The sequence below is a fragment of the Gymnoscopelus microlampas genome (assembly GCF_963454915.1).
Source record: "Gymnoscopelus microlampas genome assembly, chromosome: 17".
Taxonomy (NCBI): domain Eukaryota; kingdom Metazoa; phylum Chordata; class Actinopteri; order Myctophiformes; family Myctophidae; genus Gymnoscopelus; species Gymnoscopelus microlampas.
The window spans coordinates 30696148-30717801 of NC_139954.1; the positions used below are offsets into that span (position 1 = coordinate 30696148).

Here is a 21654-nt window from a genome sequence, read left to right on the forward strand (position 1 = left end):
TGAATAGCCTGAAGAGTACTGAAAGAATGTTCTGCACTTTTTTGCCAACCTCAAGGAACGGCAGATGTACAAAATGAAAAAATAATATGTCTCTAAACGCATTGCACTGGCGAACAATGAAAAAGCTGTGTAATGTACTTTAATTAAGTCCCAAAAGACGCAAACATGGCACTAGAGCTGAACAACTCAAACTCACTATGAAAAAAATAGATAATGAAATGATATTCCAAAACGTTTGGATCCAAGTAATGAACCTTAATTAATTCTACTGTAGTTCTAATATTTGTGTGTGTGTGTGTGTGTGTGTGTGTGTGTGTGTGTGTGTGTGTGTGTGTGTGTGTGTGTGTGTGTGTGTGTGTGTGTGTGTGTGTGTGTGTGTGTGTGTGTGCGCGGGAATGTGCACGCTCGCACACCATGCATATCTTCCGTCAGATTCGTCTTGCAACCATTTATAAACCATTCTGTATTATGCTATTATATTGATGTACATTTGTACTTGTACATTATGCTTAAAACCAATGCTTCTGCAGTGAGAGTATTATTTATTTGCATAAAATATTGCTGTATCATATGAATAGTGTTTTGCACAGCATTTAGCACATCCTACCTTTTGGTAGTTTCAGCTACATCCGACATACTAACACCTATAAATTGTCAGTGAATAATCCTCATTTGGAAGTGGAGCAATTTTAATCTCACTCTCTGAGGAATAAGCATTATAATCAATGCTATTTCACTGGCATGTGAAAAGACATGGTAATGAACAGGTGTTGCAGCTTGAATGGTAATTGATTGTGAGAAATAGATAGATGAAGCCACCTATCTTCTATTTTGTACTATCTACAAAATATATAAATAATAAAGTACCACAAATGTGCATCTCTTTTTTTATTGGACCCTAATCAGATGAGGCATGTGGGTTCTGTCAGAAGATGATCAGAGCAGAACCTGATAACTGTTCAGGCATAATTTACTGTGGTGCTGTGGATCTTTTTTTCCCTGTCATATGAAGATTCTGCTAATGTTTTGCTGTTCTGCTGTAATTAGTAATTTCATCTGTGTGTTGCAGAGCTGTAATGAGCACTTCACATTACGATTTGATCAGAGACCCTACTAATAAGCCATTGAAATGTGTACTGCTTTGAGAGCCATGTCTGGCACTCCTGGTGAATATGCCAGTCTGCCTGAGACGTCACCTGGCTTGAACTGCTTCAGTGACAATCCTTCATTAAAAGCCGGTTTGTGAGGTATAGTCTATAGACATAGTCAATACCAGACAATGCTCTTCATTTCTCAGACTGTAGACGTTGCCCCTTAAAGCCGGCAGGAACAGAAGGATGGAAATGGGTTTAATGTAATCTCCAGTACCTCCCTTTTAGGATGTAAGTCGTGAAAGTCTCATCTGATTAGTGGTGAACTATTGCACCCCGTACTCTTAATGCAATGAGGGTGGTTAGAACCCTATTTCAATTTAATCTTGGTCCTTGGAAAGCCAAGACTATCAATGTGGATATGTGGATAGCCGGTGGTGAGAAATATCATTATCTCATACCCATTTCTGGTGAGCCATCTGAGGTCATACAGTAAACAATAAGTGGTATGTGTCTGGAAAGTGGAATGATACAGGTGGCCAGAAGCCAATAAAACCTGTAGATGTAAAGTAACATTACATCTTTGATCAAAACATAATTATTTTGCTCTCTAGCTCACACCTTTATACAGTACCATCTGCATAGGGACCAATACTGTAATGAATGTGCATGGAGGTTTTGACTAATAGAATCTCCAACCCTGCATCACAAAAAGATGAACTAATTGGTTTCCAGAAATGTAAAAGGATGGTTTCCATTGCAATTTCAAATCTGGCACATTGAAAGCAGAAACAACATTGCTGTGGAATCTCTTCAAAATTAAATCAACATGAAGGCTTTAATTGTTTATCTACTTTTGCTTGTGTGTATTTACTTTTGGAAAAGCAGTAATGCAGACTTCTTTAAATAGGCATCAAGCACTGTGTCACTAACATTGGCCCTCTAAGGGCGGATTCAGACTGGGTCCGATTGCTTCGAACCGTTCCCAAGTACGATTGGCCTCTACCAGCTGGTCAGCATTCACATTGGCCAAAATTATTCCGTACTCGACTACACGTCATGCAACAGTAATGTTAAATATGTGCCTCATGGGGGCGCTGTTGACTATGGGGCTTTGGGACATAGAGAATGCAGTATGTGCATTGGTCTTTGAAAACTCAAAATGTAACGTTGTCTCTCGCGTCTTTGTTATTATCAATATGATAGTCACGTCACTGATGCATCCTTGGTATTTTAGCAGTGACGTCACAGATTAATCCTTGGTATATTTATCCTTATATATACGTTCGCCACACACATGTGTTTTTTGTTTATTATTTTTCACGGCTCGCGCTACTCAAACACTAGCGGGATTATAATTTCTTGTCAACATTCAAGTAGAACTATGAGAAGGTATAACCCAGCTAAAATAATGCGTCATTATAAAAATATATAAATGATATATGATTAGCAGTCCACTTCCTTCTCTTGGTACGGATGGATTCACACTGCCGCGTTCCGTTCCTGAGTCCGCAGCAATCGGACCCGAGACTACCTCCCCAGGTGGTTTCGGGTACGGTAAGGTGATGCGTTACGGGGAACGGTACGCCACGTTCACACTACCACAACATCTGCCATGTGGTCCGGGGTGCGCACCCGGGACCATAGTCTGAATCCGCCCTTAAGCACCATGAGCCTGGCTGTATAGCATAAATACAGTGCATCTCATCAGTGGTTCTCAAACATTTTCTTGTCAAGGACCCCCAAATGAATATGCATTTGGCCACGGACCACCATCTGAAAATATTTTGTTCTCTTGTGCCCCCATACAAGATTTGTTAAAATGTTTCAAATTTCGCAATGTGACATGTTCTGAGCTTGTTGATCGGCTATTTTCAAATAGTAGAAATAGCAGATCTACAAGCTCGTAGCATGGCACTCGGTGCCGCGCTATGAGCTTGTATATCTGCTATTTTTGAATAGCCCAAAGAAATCTAAAATGGCAGAGATGCGTTCCCGGTCTTAATGGGTTAAGTGGTCAAAAAAAGTTCTTAAGTAATTGTGTTTTACATTTCTTTTGTCAACGCAGAATTCTTCTTGGAGCTGCTGGAGAACACGGAGAGGTCCCTGAACGAGATGTTCGTGAGGACTTACGGCACGCCTTACATGCAGAACTCGGAGGTCTTTCAGAACCTGTTTGCCGAGCTGAAGCGCTATTACACGGGAGGGAACGTTAACCTGGAGGAAATGCTCAACGACTTTTGGTCGCGCCTGCTGGAGCGCATGTTCACGCTGCTCAACTCCCAGTATGTCATCACTGAGGACTATCTGGAGTGTATCAGTAAGTACACTGACCAGCTCAAGCCCTTTGGGGACGTGCCCAGGAAGCTCAAGGCTCAGGTTACCCGAGCATTCATCGCTGCACGCACGTTTGTCCAAGGGCTCTCCGTAGGCCGGGAGGTGGCCAACAGAGTATCTAAGGTAAATCACTTGCTGCTGTCCCCCCCCCCCCCCACACATCTAACTGATGTGGTTAACCCATTAAGACTTGGAACGCATCTGTGTCATTTTAAGATTTCTTTGGTTATTCAAAAATAGCAGATATACAAGCTCAGAGCATGCCGCGCTATGAGCTTGTAGATCTGCTATTTTTTTTAAATCATGAAAATTGGCACAAATCTTTGAATATATATATATATTTTTAAAGTGAACATTTCTAACTCTCATCTTTGCTTCTGGGGGGTCCCTGGAACAAAATGTTTTGAGATGGGGGTCCGCGGCCAAATACATATCATCTTGACATGAAAAAGTTTGAGCACCACTCCTATAGCATCACACGTTTTTCAGAAACCTTCTAGGATTTAGAAGACATTTGTAGAATCGGCCTCAGGTCTTAATGGGTTTAATGAAGTTAATTGGGGGGTTAGGATGGCTTCATTTTCATTCAAACACTCAATCGAACATGTCTTAAAACGGAGGTTCTGACACAAATCAATTCCCCTTTCTTGCCTAACAATACCACCCAGAGTGCACAGCATCAATGTGATTAGTTTCATTTCATTCCACGCGCAATTACTGTTTGAGAGTAGCCCATACAAGAGGATTGTGTGAAATGAACCATTACTTTGAGGCCAACATAATTTCCAACAGCCACAGAAAATGTTCCATTTGTTTGTTTGTTTTTCTCTCTGGGTGAGATTGACGCTTCACCTGGGTTTGCAGCCATAACAACTTTTCTGCGTGATATAGTTGTGACTGCTGTGTGTGTTCACCGTCCTCTCAGTGCATGTCTGCAGGCGGCTGGTGCGAAAGCTCCCGCACTTTACAAGTGCTGTCTGGTAAAGTGAGGGGTGTTTTGGCTGTTTGCAGAGAAATAGAAAATAGAAGAAAAAAAATAAATAGAGAGCAAACAAAATAACTACTTGGGTTTTGCCTGGTGGCTCCGTCAGTCAGTCCACCCATTATGCTCCTTGTGGGCGTGAGGACATGGGTTCAAATCCGACCCCTGTTTTGTTTTGTATCTTTCTCCTCTCTCTCTACTCTTGGTTTCCTGTCTCTCGACACTGACGTATATGAAGTAAAGCATAAAGAAAATGCCCAAAACAAATCTTTTTAAAAAAGGAGAGAGAAATTGCAGAGGATGTTTGTGTCTCAACTTGCTAATATTTGTTAAGCCGGTAGACTGAAGCCATTAATCGTGCTGTATCCTCGATATTCTGTTTGATGTGATGTAAGCTCAAAACAGCTGCTGCTGCTGCTGCAGTACACAATACTGCCCAGGGAGTGTTGTTTAGATTTGATCATGTGCAAAGTAAGATTAAAGGAAAAGCGAGAGACTATGGGGCTTGGAATTAGTCATCATCAACAACAAGAAAGCTCTTTTCAAGATGTCTTCACGTGGGTGGAGAGAAGTGCTGTTGCACTGATGATGACCTCTGTGCAGATAAATCCCCGAGCCAGCCTGGTTTCCCCGCACTCTGCTGTATTGGTATCAGTTAAATGGGATCATCACCTTCATCGCTGATAAATATTTATAGTCCTACCGTATATTCTATAAACAGAAGCCCATAAAGAGATGATGGATCATCAATCATCGCCGAGTGAGAAATGGAAAAAGTCTCCAAATGACTGTGGAGAGATGTGCTGTGTAATCAGATGCTTTCTCATAGCTGTTCATCCAAGCCAGGTTTTCCACCACGGTGAACTCTTTGCACCCTAAACATGTTCTTTGCACCTCCCCGAGTATCAGTTGCCCCGTTTCCAGTAGTGGCGGTGGTGGTGGTGGTGGTAAGTCTCGTTTATGAGCAGCGGCTGAGGATGAGTTGTTAGTATGCATTTAGTGAGTCACACCATGGGGCTCCCTGGTAGCTAGCATGTCCCAGCTTCACCTCTGACATTTCAGCAGGACCTTAGACACAGGTCATATGTCTAAGATGGCGGCCCTTTGATCCCCAGGGTTTAAACTCATCATGAGGGATTGGGTATAAGCATAATGGAATAAGACACTCTGCGTGAGGTGTCTATAGCAGAGCCACTGTGAGATGTGACATCCATGCTTATTGCTGCCAGGGTGTTTATTGAATTACAGTAGCCGCTGTAGTACATCATGTCTTTTCACAGCTTGGGAGACACAACACAACACCAGGGGCCTTGAGGAAGTAAAAACACATGTCTGGAGTGTACATCTCCTCACTAACAAAACCCATGCATATCCTACAGCATTACACAAACACCACTCAAGCTTCAAAGCCTGTGGATAAAGATTTGATCATTGGTTCCTATAATAGTGTCTTTAAATTAGTTCACATGTACTTTAAAGGTAGGGTAAGTGATATTTTTTTGCATTATATATATTTTTTTGCTAAAAAGGTAAGTACTATAGTACTATATTCTGATAGTAATCATTGCTACAGAGCGTTTGTTCGGTCACAGGGGTCTCTCCAGCTCTTTAGTAAACAGAATATAGTACATTTTCAGGTAGGTGACAACATTTAAGCCAATCAGGAGAGAGCACTGAAAATGCATTTTCTGTTTAATAAAGAGCTGGAGAGACATGGGAGACTCCTTTTACTGAACAAACACTCTATAGCAATGAGTACTATCAGAATATAGAGCTATTTAACACTTATTTTAACCAAAGTAAATCACTTGCCCTACCTTTATTAATAGTCTTTCCATATGCTTGTTGAGCAATAACCAAAATTGTGATGTAGTCCTGCCAAAATATTGCAGTATGCAATATTAACCCGTGGGAGAGTGGATCCGGGTTTGAAATTACATGTTTTATATTTACTACACGTGATATGTGTATGTATATATGGGGGAAAAAATAAATGAGTTCTTCTGAATATTAAATATGGATATTGCAATAATTATTGCTGAAATATGTTAATAATAAGTGTTGACACACGCTGGTCCTTGTGAGGTTCCAGCCAACGGATTAAACACTAAATAATAAAAGAGTATAGCCGCACACTCGTAGCTGCCGATGCAAATTTTATTGTGGACACAGAGACAGGGTAGACCCTGAAGAAGGCAGCTTAGTCTGTCCGAAATGTTGGTCATTTTTCTGTCTCTGTGTCCACAATGAAATTTGCATCGGCAGCTACGAGTGTGCGGCTACACTCTTTTATCATTTAATAATACGTGTTACACAATATTATATCACAATATTCAGTATTATGGATTATTGTCCCAAGCCTATCTCACCATCTCCATAGTTCATGGTCAGCATACTCAAGTGAAGACAGTAATTCACTTGACGGGGGCAAAAGTGCAGACAGTATGGCAACATAGGGTTCTGTTTCCATTAAATGAATGCTCGTCATGGAAGAGCTACATTAGACATGTCAGTTGTGTCTTGGAAAAAGAATGAGGCACGCGCTGAAGGAGTCATGGCAACAATATGCTGGCAATTAGAGTTAATTGATTACAAATTAGCCGAGAAGATCGTTTCTGTTATTGAAACATCAAAAGTGGCTCTGTCTTCTTGAGTGAAACACTGGCTTTAGAATAAATGCATCAAATCACATAATGATGCATTTTAACTAAAATCTTTGCCTCCGGTGTCCTTGGAACAAAGATATTTTGAGATGGGGGTCCGCAGCCAAATACATATCATTTTGGGTGGTACATGAAAAAAGTTTGAGAACCACTGATATTATAGCAACATAAGTTTAAAAAAAATGTTAGAGCTTGTAGATCTGCTATTTTTTGAATAGCCCAAAGACATCTAAAATGACACAGATGCGTTCCCAGATTGAATGGGTTACGATAACATTTCTATTCTATATTCAAATAAAAGTATGGTATCAAACTATGGAGGAACAACAATTAAATCATATTTAATAGCAAAATCATACATTGATTAAAAACTCAAATCAAAAGGTGACATGACATTTCAGTTGAGAGGTTATTATTTCTCTTACTTGTCTCTTTCGAAACAAAAGACTCACATGGGCTTTAGGAGGGCTTTCCCCTTCTCGCCATATAAAATGTGTTTAGAACAAGTTCCTAGCCATAGCACTGCATGAATAATAGTCAGGCTGTGAGACAAGTCGTGCCATTTGTCTTCAGGATGATTGTGTGGCATGTCTGTCCGGGAAAGTCTATTAGACGATGCCTTTGCTCCTGTCTTGCAGATATTTACTGGTGGGCTGAGAGAGAGGTACAGTAGGGGTCCAGTCACATCAAACATTCCGACTGTGAGAAATCACTTGACTGAAAAATTCACACTGTGCTGAAGCTTTCTTCCAGCTTTTTTCCACATTTTCTGGGTTCATTTCTCAGTTTAGCCTGGAACGTGACATCTCTCTTTCTCCCTCATTGCAAATATTTCTTCTCTGTCTCAATAGGATTTTGCAAGATGTTCACAAGGTATCTCTTAGATTCAACTGAAAAGAGATATTTGTTCTCAATTCACAGTGGGCTGTGCTTTCTTGTAGCCGAATTTGAATACATGTAAGTTATACAGTATATTCTAAAAGTAATGCTGACACTAGGAGGGAATAGGATACTTCTCTCAGACATACAGTATAGAAACCATGTATGCCGTATAGCAACTGCATTGGTAGCAGCCTTGAAAACAGCACACTTTCACACAATCTGAGTTTAAGAGCAAATATATTGAATTGTAAGATTATCAAACTGACAATGACTGTGAAACTGGAACACAAAAAAATGTGTTCAATGATCAGTATCTAAATTATTTAAAGCTGCATTGTGTGATATTTTTGATCATCACAATGCCTGACATTAATGTCCTTTGAAATTGCATCCAGACATAATGCTACCGGCCAATTTGTGTGTGTCCATCCGTGCTGCTGTTCTCCTTTCTACTTTCTATAGCAGGTCGTCACAATTTGGCTTGGCTTGCTATTATAATTCCCCTTGTTTATCTGCAGGGAATGCACAGCACTGTTTTATGACCAGACATACAATGAAGGAGCATTTAGACTAGCATCTCCACCAGAAGATCTTACATTTGCCTGTGTGTGTGTGTGTGTGTGTGTGTGTGTGTGTGTGTGTGTGTGTGTGTGTGTGTGTGTGTGTGTGTGTGTGTGTGTGTGTGTGTGTGTGTGTGTGTGTGTGTGTGTGTGTGTGTGTGTGTGCGTGCGTGCGTGCGTGCGTGCGTGTGCATGTGCGTGTGTCTGGAGCTAATCGCGTAAACTACTTGGCCGATCTCCATCATATTCCTTGGGCATGTTGGCAGTAGACCAAGGACCTCGATTTTCAAACATTTTTCAAATCTGTCAACGACAATGTAGCTTTTTTTAAAAGATTTGTTTTTGTATTTTCTGCCTTTATTGATAGTTTTAAGTGAAGATGGACAGGAAAGAGAGAGAGAGAGAGAGAGAGAGAGAGAGAGACGAAGAGAGATACGCAGCAAAGGTTGTCGCGAACGGGACTCGAACCCTCAACGCGCTGTTCTTTACGACAGCGGTCCGGACCGACAATGTACATTTTAATTTTATTCATAATCACAAAGCACAGTTGCAATCACAATCCCACTGGGTAAATTCAATTTCACCTTGGTGCGTGTCTTGCTCATTCAGGGATACTTACACATACTGTAGACTGTGCAGACCATTCTCATTGTTGAAGATTATAAAGATCGTTATGTCAGTTTAGAGAAAAACTACCACTGCCCTAGCTTCCTTTTGTGAAGGACTCTTTAAGGCCCCGTTAAGACTGCAGTCAAATCCAGTCAAATCCGATTGTCACAGATCTGTGTGTTCAGACTGATTTAACCCAAAGCCGACATATCTGCTTTGGTTACCATGGTAAAGATGTAGGCGTCATGACCTAGCCGCTAGTTGATTACGTTCAGGAAATGCGACATAACAGACAAGCGACAACAACAAAAACTAAAATACATGCATGCATTCTCCATCTGTCCACTGAATGCTGCTCGCCATTTGTTCCGTAAAACTTATGCTGCACTATTGCTTTGTAATGGCGTCAGTGGCGCTCGGGTTGCGATGCAACTGTTTTGGACAGTTTGATTTGCGACTTGGGTGGTTAGAGAAGGTTACTGGGTTCAGACTGAGACGCATCTTTAGAATCAGATTCGAAACCACCTCTGAATGTGGCTCAAGTCGGATATGTAAAAATCGGATTCCTTGTGATCTGTCTCTGTTCAGACTTCATAAAACAAATCGGATTCCAATCTGGATATGGCATAGATCTGATTTAGGCTGGATTTGGCTGCTAGTCTAAACAGAGCCAAAGTGAATCAGAATCAGCTTTATTGTCAGAGTTGTCACATCACAGGTTTACAGAAGTAAAAAAGTGGGTGAAATTAGTTTTCGTGCATAGTTCCCATCGTATTGTTATTTCCATTGAAAAAAAGAAAGGGAAGAAGAAGAAGGTTGGGCAGCAAAACCCTGACACGTACATTTGAAATTGCAACTTTTGATTGACTGATGAAACATAATTGACACAGTGAGTTAACAATCCTACCATTTAGATTACAGAGAAATGTGAATGTCAGAAATCTGAGAGAATGCTGGAGGAAGGTAGACAATGAACTTTTATGAGAGAGAGGGAGGCAGACAGTGCTGATGATGTGCCAATCACTAGGATGTCAATGGTTAGCCGGTTAGCCTTTTATTAATCGGCTTAGTGAGTAATTTGCATGATAAATACATGTTCCACATAGAATGATCAGAAACGAAGCGGCAAGAGACAGTGGATGAAAATGATATGCACAAAGTATACCTCGGTTTGGGACCATCTTTGAGAAACGGCGCAGTATGAGCAACATGATAAATCACTTGACCACTTAAACCCCAGCATCCGTATTCTGGGGAAAGCGTTTGCAGAAAATAGCGTTGCGATGCGTTGTGAGCTTGTAGATTGGCTTATTTCAGCGAAGATATTTAATGTAGAATAAAAACACACCCTGTGTGAAGGAAGCGGTGCCTTTGGGGCGGGGCGTAACTCATTTCAGTTTGTCCCTATTGGTGGTCTGAGTCCACTTACCAAATGTGTACTTGGTAGCATGCTGCAAACTGTAATAATGGCTGTTTAAAGCCCAGCCAATGGGCAGACAGAGGGGGCGGGGCTTAAGTAATTACCGTTTGTCCCTATTGGTGGTCTAAGTCCACATACTGAATTTGGACTTGGTGGCATGCTGGAAACTGGAGTTATAGCTGTTTAAAATCCCGTGCTCATCCCGTGCTCATACGCTGGGGGTCCCTGGACCGCTCTTTGATAACCAGTGGCACGTGTGGCCAATGAGAGGAGAGATGGCATAGGCAATCTCCAAGTCCGTGTGTGTGTGTGTGTGTGTGTGCGTGTGTTTGTATGTGTTGCTTCTTTGCCGCGCTCATCCCGTGCTCATCCGGACGGACGGACGGACGGACGGACAACCAGTGGCACGTGTGGCCAATGAGAGGAGAGATGGCATAGGCAATCTCCAAGTCCGTGTGTGTGTGTGTGTGTGTGTGTGTGCGTGTGTTTGTATGTGTTGCTTCTTTGCCGTGCTCATCCCGTGATCATCCGGACGGACGGACGGACGGACTTACGGACAAAGTCAAGTGTAGAGCGGTTGGCACCGCTAAAAACAGAAAAGTCACTAGTACAGAGCTCTGAGGGACCCGGGTCAACAGTGTAGGGTCAAGTGGTTAAAATAGAGTCAAGCACTGTTCATCCAAGCGATTCATTGTCCATTGGAACAGTGGTTCTAAAACGGTTTTATCTCAAGGACCCCCAAATCGATATATTTGCGGATTCGAACCCCCATTTGAACGTTTTTTTCCATAAGAACAGACCTCTGTGTTAAACAAATCGAAATACCGGTATTCAAAATTGTTCACAATTCTTCAAGATCTTTCTAAAACTAAAATAGCCGATCTTTTTTTTTCTCCATTCTGATTCAAAGTTCATTCTGTGTACATGCATTATCCACTTGGGTATGTGGATCATCTGTATTTCAGCCTTAGGCAACACCATTCATAACAAAAAAACAAACCTTTTTTATAACCGTTAATTAACCAAATAATGATGTCAGCTTTGAGTTGGCTAACTGGTTGCAAAACTATCAGTTTTTGACATCCCTACTCCCTAGTCATCAAATGCCGTGCTACTTTTATGGCTGTGTGTAGATTATCGATCGTTATATTATCGATCAAGTCATTATTCAACCCCACAAACACACCCCAACAACTCTGTTATTATTAGGGCATGACTCCTGCTGAGGATTTGCACTCTACTGAGCACACCATTCTTTTTGTTTTCATTTCTTATTTCCTTTTGCATCGTCTCTGCTAATTTAATTTTTCATTCCTATCCTGTGGTTTTAAAAGGTCCTAATCTAAAATAAAAATTGAATATCTGTTCATTTTAGGATGCACACATATGAGGCCTAGCATACACACATGCAGTACGGTATATACATGCAGTATAGGGAGTGATAGGATATGTGGTCTGGTAAGAAGGTGAAAATGAGACTGCCTGTCAGTGCTGGTGCTTGGAGGACAGAAAAAGCCATTAGCTCTTTACCCAGGAGGCTTGGCTTCATACTGTACATCTGAACTATGTGGACATTTGAATTATTGACAAAAGAAATTGCTGCCTGGATTTTTGTCTTTATTCCTGATTACGCAACGCAATTTGTGGTATGTATGACACATAATGTTTATGAAGCCAACAGCACTCCTTCTGTATTTTAACTATGGTATGAGTTTGACACTGAAACTGAGCCTGGCCTCAGGAGAGTTCTGTTCTGTTGCTTGCGCTGTGATCCTTAGGCAGTGGTTCTCCAATATGTTGCATGAAAATGTGTTCATATTATATTATGATTAGTATGATGCCACTGAATAAGGTGGGATAAATATTTTACTGCAAAAGGATTTTCTGTTAATGGCTTCTCTTTCCAAACATTGTGTGATAGTTTATATTAAAATTCTGTATTTTGTGCGTCGATAATGTACACAAACATTTATTTAATTATAATTGTAAGCCATTGTGAAATGAGTGACTAGATTTCAGGGAATCTTATCCAGGGTTGTGACGGCTGCTCTCACGCTCTTAAAGGATGATTATACTTGGTTGCATGCCGGTGTCACACACAGAAAATAGCAGATCTACAAGCTCACAACACGTGCTGCGACACGTTGTGAGATCAGCTATTTTCCAGTGCAATACATGGCACGCAAACATGTATAAATCAGGCATTAGTAGTGACGGCTGCTCTCACACTCTTTGCTCCCTGCAGGTGAGCAGCACTCCAGCATGCATCCGAGCACTTACCAAGATGCTGTACTGCCCCTTCTGCCAGGGCATGCCAGCAGTTAAGCCCTGTAAGAACTACTGTCTGAACGTCATGAAGGGCTGCCTGGCCAACCAAGCTGACCTGGATCCTGAATGGAACCAGTACATAGGTAAGCGCCGAGCATTGATGACCCCATGATATTATGGCAAATGAGCATGGAAAATTAGAGGAGCATTACGTGATAGTGTTCTGAAAGTCACATGGCGCTGTGCTGCCTGGCGTTGTTCGCCTCGTGTTTTTGACTGCGTCAGTCACACTGACGTCTGTTGGACCCTCAGACGAGGGGGTGCTTTAGTTGTCATACATCTGTCTACGGTTTCCCGGATGAAAGTCTAGACTTGCTTTCTGCTTTCCTGCTGTGCTAAATGGGGACTTTGAATGGGGCAGGAGGGCTCCGCGGGGAATGTCAAGCGTTGTGAAGGAGCAGCCCAACTGGAGCTTGTTAAGCTCAAGTTGGATGACACACATGAATGTAGCTTTAATTCATTTATTTATTATTTGAGGATGGAATTTTGGAATGCCTTTTCTCAGCGGCTTGCTTGAATTTGTTGGTTCTGCAAGATTATAGTAAAGTGGTGACTTGGAGGTGTGTAACTAGGCTGCTGTCAGAAATATGCAAATGAAACAGGAGCTGTTGCTAGTTCTCAACAGTGTCAGCTGCTATGTAATATACACCACTGTGAGATGGTTTTGCAGCATGAGATTTGACCTGACACACTAAATCCATTGATAAACATGTTTCAGATCTTAACACCAGGAATCCGATAATACTGATTGTATAAACAAGCTACCCCATAGTCCATTGAGTGATTTAGCACAGCGGTTTTCAAACTCTTTCATGGCCCCCAAATTGACCTACATTAGGGTCATGAACCCCAAATTTCAAATGACATTGAATTATTGTAATAATGAAGTTAAATAATAAAATGTAATAATAGTACATGAGAAATAGTGTTATAGTTGTGATATTGAAACATTCACACTGTAGTCATTTCCATAGTGAAGTGAATTATGGCTGGTGACCCCCTGCAAAACCACAGATTAATTACAAAGCAACCTACTGCATACACCTACAAAGTACTGTATATACATGCATATAAAGGCTTTAGATAGCATGGAATTAATTAATTAATTCATGTTGAGTCGAAGAGCAGATGGTTTCCTCCTACGAGTCCATTAAAAACTAAGTTTATTATCCTTATGCTTATTCTTGGCCCACTCGCCAATGACTTAGATATAATGACTGTACATTCATCTGTTCCTAGATTAAAATGTCATCTGGTTGTTTTTTAACAAGTCAGTCCCTCTGCAGCTACTGTATTAACTTTGTCCTGCTGAATTCGCCTACACAGTCAAATTCTCAGTGTTAAACTGTAATTCGTAACTTTCATGTCCTACCCGGGAATTGAGCCCGGGTCCCCCACGCAAGCGCTAATGTTTTTACTGTTGAGTTGTAAGAGCACATTTAGGAAGGTGATTTATTCGGCATGGCGAGAGAGTATATCCGTGTGTCCGTGTGTCCCTGTGTCCGTGTGTCATTCTGTCTGTGTACAGACAATTTCCGGCACCGTTGGATTGATCGCAGCGAAACTGTGCACACACACTCCCTGGATGCCAATTCAGAACCTCTGTCCCAAATTTTTCACAGGGGCCTGTTATAGCGCCACCAGGAGGGCGCTTTTTGCAAAACATTTTTTTGACAGTACTCCTACAGATTTTATCCAAACATCACGCAAATTGGTACACAGTATTTCTGTAGTCATTTAACGAAACAGGTCTTTCAGATTTTTCATAAAATGGCTTCCAAAGTTTGCAAGATTGGTCCGTTTGGAACAAAGTGTCTCAAATCATGAAGCGTGTAATTTCCATGAAATTTTGCACAAACATTCTCACTAGGCCAAGGAAGAAATGCCACTTGAACATTTTCAAATCAGCCTTATGGTGGCGCTATAACAGGCCGATTCTTGTTTTTACCTATAACTGCACCGATCTGTGCAAAACTTTGTATGTTCACTGCCTAGAGGCCAAGGAACAACCTTTGCCCTGCATTTTTCACATCTGCCATTTATAGCACCACCGGGAGGCCGACTTATGTAAAACTTTTTGGGATATTACTCCTTCAGATTTTATAAAAAAATCACGCAAATCGGTACACATGATCTCCATAGTCATGTGATCTAGACGGATCTTTTTTGATTTTTCATATTCCATCCTGATTGGCTAAGATTTACATCTAAAGTTTGTTGTAGTGGAAATCATGAACGCAGCGTCTGATTGCAGTCAAACCTTGCACGCACATTCCCGCTATGTTGAGGAACAAATGCCACCCTTTTAACATTGGCCTGTTATGGCGTCACCAGCAGGTTTACTTTAGCAAAACACATTTTTGGAACAAAATGCCTCAAATCATGAATGCAGTGTCCTATTGCCGTGCAAGGCTTAAGAAGAAATGGCACCCTTTTCACATTGGCCTATTATAGCGCCACCAGGAGGCCACAATAACCTACCTGACCTGGCACTTTCTCTAGTTTCCATTTGAGTTTCATGCAATACCTCCTGTCAACCAGTAGTAGTCCTACCTAATCTAATATCTAATATGTCTCAAAGAGCGGGAGACCACCTCCATCCATTCCACCGCAGTTATCTTAAGGCTGTGGAAAGCATCACTGACGTGCGTCAGTGACAAAGTTTGCAATAAAAAGAGGTTAACTTTCTGTATTGCTCTAACTAATTTTCTCTATGCCACGGACCGACGCCCCAAAATAGAATCGAGGTTAGAGAGACGCGTCAACAGGTTTTGACACATCCAATTGACGCCTCCAGTGTGGCGTTTTAGCCGTTGTAAACAATGGGTGTTGTTTGTTGACGCTCGCATCTGAGGCTTGCAGTGTGTCAGACTGTCAGGGGCTTTAGCTATATTGTTTTATTTTTGGGCTTTTATTGACAGGACAGTAGGCTGACAGGAAATGGGGAGAGAGAGATGAGGAGTGACAAAGCAAAGGCCGTCGGGATCGGGACTCGAACCCGCGACGCGCTGTCAGGCTACAATCGCTACGCCAGCGATCCAGGCCTGGGGTTTAGCTATATTGTATATATCGTACTAATGTGAATAGATGTTATTTGTTAAGTAGGCATTCATGAATAGTTAAACTGTATAACATTCTCTATCATTCAAATCGGTTAAAATAATGTTTTATGCACATAGGCTACTGTAAAAGTTATTGATTGCAGCTTTACTCTAACCCAGAAGGTATGATACACTACTGTTCCATTTGTACACTCTTTAGAGTTAAATGAACACTGATAGAGTTTACAGTGTATTAAGTAGCTGAGGGTTAGTCGAGGTTATCATCATCAACCCACAAGCACAAGCCTGGGGTGCCAGCTGTCTACTTTTATTCCCGCCTACTGCAGGTGAGCAGAGAGCAGTGCGTTTAAGTGTATACATGAAGACTGAACAGTATTACTTTTGAGAACTGCTGTCCTTATCCGGTTTGATCACTGCCTTGGGCAGTTTGCTATCTCTGAGATGGAACTCTCAAACCTTGCCTTCCGATCAGTTGAGAGGTTTGCTGGAGGTGTTGTAGAAAAATAATGCCCATTCACTCCAGCCAATCAGACTCAAGTATTAAGTCACTCTATCGTAACAATCGTAAGAGTTATGACAGGCAGTGCAGAATACAAAGGAGAGACACGTTACACAATATAAATGATATTGCTACCTGAGGTTCGGGCTGTGAGATCCCTGATGTCATCAGTATATGCCCATATATGGGTAATGCCCCCTTTTGTACCCATATATGGAGCTGACTGATTTGTTTGCACCTGATGCCATGAAGACACATCCTTATATGGTTATGGCTGAGTCATGGTGACATGAGCGTGACGACGTGGTCTGCCCGCCCGCCCGCCCATCCGCCCGCCGGTCCTCCCGCCCGCCGGTCCTCCCTTATGCCAATTTTAATATAGGATATAAAAGTATATTGCTTTTCCTGGATGTTTGTTAGATAAAGGGGTGTCATTGTTACAAGCTGAATTAAAGTTCAGAGATTGGCTATGTGTAAAACAACTCGGCCTACCTCGATCAAGCCTTTAATAGAATCCTAGCTGTGATATGCAATCTCTTACTGATGCCAAGAGCCTTCTGTGTGTTCAGCTACTGCACATCATCCAATGTTCTTTTTATTTAAGATTTATTTTTGGGCTTTTATGCCTTTATTGATAGGACAGAAGGCTGACAGGAAATGGGGAGAGAAATGGGGAGTGACATGCAACAAAGGTCGTCGGGCTCGGGACTTGAACCCGCGCTGTCAGGCTACATTGAGCCTAGGTGTCTGGCCCGCTACACCAGCGTCATCTTACAATATTTGATGTCTACATCAAAAAAGAAATCATTCGAATAAAACTGAATATGAGAGTGACTTAGTACATGCCTTGCCTACTGCCTTATTAAGCTGGCCTGTCATGTGCTGTAAGTTAAATGTATGAGGTGATGTTTAACTTTGAGGACTTGGCTGGTAAAAGTAAGTGGAAATCTCCATATGCAAATATTTTCTATCTTTGTGCTCATGCTGGTCTCTGCAAACTTCTGGATGTTAAAGATTTATATATCTGGCCACAGGCATTTAAGGGCTTTATTTGTCTTCAATATAATACAAGTGTTTTAGTCTGCTCACTATTTCCCCCAAAACAAATCTGCTGCAGGCAAATGTTTTAAACAAAGAGCCAAACGGTTGTAATGAAATGTTTACAGAGTAGGCTACCGACGTCCTGACATCACTCCCACCACCCCTGGGTCACGGAGTAATTTGTTGTATTGGAAATCCCATAGGCAAATCTTAGATGTGAGGGCCGCGGCCCGAACTTCTAGTATGAGTAAAATTGACGGGGTAATTTGTTTATTTTTGGAACACATCTTATATGACGTGATCTAAGATCTGCCTATTGGATTTCCAATACAAAAAATAACTCGGCCTCTAGCGGCAGTGATATTAATTAATGTCTAGTCTCTCGTAGCCAGGCTATTGCACAATCTCCGAATGCTATATAGATAGATTCTGGAACTACACCTACTGAAATCCAAGGAAGGAAGCTGTCATCTGTTCGTTATTTCCGTTCACGAAAATATATTTTAAAATATCTTTACACTTTATTTTTAGAATTTCAATTTCTAAGCAGCGAGCTATATATGCTTAGATTATTTTGATTTATATTAGGACAAATTTGCGTGACTGTAACATCGGAACGGAAGCGGGGAGGTGGCGTCATCGCTTTCCCTCTTAATCATTTTCAGAGCTTCCGTGCTCCAGACTGTATGACCGGAAGCATTTGAAAATTGTGGGAGGCAACAGTCTGGCCACGCAAGGCTAATTAATGTCTAACAAAGTTGTGATCCTTTGAACCCTGGAACCCCCTATTATTTAAACCTCACATTGAACAAATTATTCTAATTTCTTTGGTCAAGTGTGAAATGTAATATTGTTCCATGATTGACCAATCCAGAGTCCAGTCATAAACAAGCAAGACAGACCATAGTTATGAGCAGAAAGTTATTAGTTTGGCAAATGTTCTCACTGAACCTAATGGTAGGCCTGTCACAATTATTACATAATCGCCAAATGAGACAATCACAATTATTTTTGCATAATTGTTATAATCGTTTCCATTCATCTGAATAAATTCATCTGTTCATACATTTTTCAAAACAGCCGAAATACAATATCTACAAGCTCACAACACGTCACGATGCAATGCGTTGTGAGCTTCTACAGTAGATCGGCTATGTCCACTATTTAATTATTTTTTTAAACTGTAACATTATTAACACATATACTGCCAATCCCGAGATATCTCGGGACATTAAATCCACCTGTTACCTGCGTATCCCGAGATATCTCGGGATCGTCTTTTTATGTGGTTTAATAACGAAAAAAAAATGTTTTGGTACCATCCTTGATTTTTTTTTTTCCCCATGACGCTTCCGACCCATCCTATGAGAAAATTTCCGACAACCGTTTCCGGTTCGTTTTTTATCCTGAAAAAACAGTTTTTCCCTGGTTTTGGCTAAAGATCATGGTTTTCACACGGTTTAAAAAACGAATGGTAAGCTCCGGTTGTATTTTCTTTTCTTTGATCGACGAACGGTTATCCTCTTTGTGTTTAAAAACGATCTGATAGCCGATCGGAGGCTAAGCTAATCTAAGATGGCCGGTGGGGAAACGTCACAGCCACGTCACAGCCAAACGGATATGACGTTTGCAGCCTCTTTTACCGGCTGATAACACAGAAGAAGAAAAAGGAAAAAAAGTGTAAACATTATGAGGGCTCGTACGTCCGTCGTTGCTGTTTATAAACACCATCCGATTGTGGATTTTAATGGATATAATTTTTTTGTGAACGGTTCAAAAGGCTATAAAACTCAAAAACGCTGGCAGTGGGTGAGTACCTTATGAATAAACTCTGGCAGGGAATGTGTTAAATATAGCCTATTTTTGGCCATTAGTTATTTTCAATATTGGTAAAGGCAAACAGAAATGTGTATTCATGTGTTTGCATGACAATTGATTGTCAACAGAAATTTCATGATCGTGACAACCCTACATAATGAGGACATTTGGTAAGCAAATTGGCACCAGTGATGGTGTAGGGAATATGACGGTTCAAAGCTTACTTGCCAGTGACTTGGACATCAAGGTAATCATGAAGCAACCATCTATGAAGTACTCCCCTACAGTAATGTAAATGAGCCGTTCGCATACTTACCACCGTGCATTGTTATGTGCACCACAGTGTATAATATTCTGAAGTCTGAAAATGTCACGTACTGTATGTCACGTATTACCTTTGACTGTGACTCACACCTTAAATTACTATTACTTCAGACAATTTTCCAAAGCATGCCGGTTATTATCTCCGCCAGCCCGGACCGGCTATCAGCCCCCGTGTGTGTGTGTGTGTGTGTGTGTGTGTGTGTGTGTGTGTGTGTGTGTGTGTGTGTGTGTGTGTGTGTGTGTGTGTGTGTGTGTGTGTGTGTGTGTGTGTGTGTGTGTGTGTGTCTATGATAGGCTGCTTCATGTGTTGGCCTATAACTCTTCATAGATCGTACGATCAATATTTCCCGAGATTATGACGCAACCCCCCATATAGGCCCACCCTTTTCCGTCATTCCATTTTCTTAAAAATACAGTTTTTGCTACTGCTCCGACATATTTTGTCATATTTGTCTGGATTCATGTGAACAAGATGTATCATGCATGATGTATCACGATCATGAAATTACACCTGTAATTGTGACAATAAAGTTGATTCTGATTCTGGTATCAGTCAGATTTTTCTGATTCCATTCTGATTGGCTTCTGGAGGGGCCTTTTTTTGCACCATAAATGCTACAAATCATGTCAGTGTTTGTTGCCAAAATGTGATTTTATTTCTCCACCAATTTTTAGACACAAATGATCTCGGGAGTCATGTGACAATGACCATCAAATCATTTGATACTCCATACCCTTTGCCTGTAATTGCCTTAAAAATGTGAAGACAGACAGGGCCTATTTCTTACAAAAAACGTCACACGAACACAACATTTTATCATACCCAAATTGGAATTGCATGTTGAGGGGCCCTCCAAAACCACTTTCATTTCTGCCCTTAGGGGGCACCACAAACGCTTTCACTTCTGCAAGTTCTGACCATAGGGAACAGTTGCACCATTTATCGTTTAAACTCTATTCCCTGCGCAGCTTCCTCGTGTCCTGACGACTGCACCCCATGACTGACAAAGCCCTGGGTAGGCCAACAGGCCTGGAGGAGACCTGATTGATTGATTGATTGATTGATTGATTGATTTATACATTATTTTTACATTTCTGTATTGGCACAGCTGTTGTACCCTACACTACCACCTGTCAGTGAGAAGCCCCCATCGGGAGGACGTATTGCCTCCACCCTACTCCTCCCATTCAACTCCCCCACTGACAGGTGCTGCCCCAGCCCATAGGAGTTGCTAGCGCAGAGACAAAGATAACCCCCCCTCGCTCGGCTTCCCTTTCCCGAACACGGCCAGTTGTGGTCGTATATATGTGGCTTTTTTCCATTCATTTCTGTATGGTATGTAAATGAACTTGCAAATACCTGAAACTTGCCTGAGATAGCTAATCCAATGCAGTGAAAACTGTCACCACTGATTTTGTGTTTTGGGGGAATTTTAATGTTGGAAAGCGCTGAAAAGCTGAAAAACGTCCCTGGATAAAAGATTGTTTTACGAGAAAAAAAAACAATTGGCCATGACTTAATATCGGCCGATGAAATAAATACATTTAAAGTGAGTTTGACCTGAAAGTTTTAACTAAACTAAACTAAAATAAATGATATGGGCTAAATTTGCAATACCACTGATATGGGTCCTTAAGGCAGTGTTTCTCAAATGGGGGTACACTACTACAGGGTGTACATCAGAGAAATGATACAACACTGACAAATACAATGTTCAATGAAAAACTTGACTAGCACTGCACAACTGTTTTTATATAGAAAACAATACTTATTTGCACCGTTCATATTGACATAAAAATGGCCACAGTTTCAAATAAATCTACTCAGAAGGTACTAATTACACCTCTTTCACTCCATTTCTTTGTAATGTTATATTATTCAAAAGGTGAGTTGTCATTCATTCATTCATAGTATCACATGCTATGGTTTAGAGACCATGTCTCTTGCAGTTTTCATTTTTTTTTTTTACTTGTATTTAGAAATCAGATATTGAAGCCCAAAAAAGTTTGAGAACCACTGCCTCAAGGGTAATATTTC

The 21654-nt window shown here is 41.2% G+C and overlaps 1 protein-coding gene across 1 annotated transcript in view; it reads left to right on the top strand.

Moving 5' to 3' along the window:
* The window catches only part of LOC311064753 (glypican-6-like), a 140364-nt gene that overhangs the window by 67798 nt on the left and 50912 nt on the right, over positions 1–21654 (top strand). The window contains exons 3-4 of the mRNA XM_084084685.1: positions 3160–3551; positions 12790–12955. Coding sequence (XP_083940811.1) covers positions 3160–3551; positions 12790–12955 — 558 coding nt within the window. The remainder of the gene's footprint in view (positions 1–3159; positions 3552–12789; positions 12956–21654) is intronic.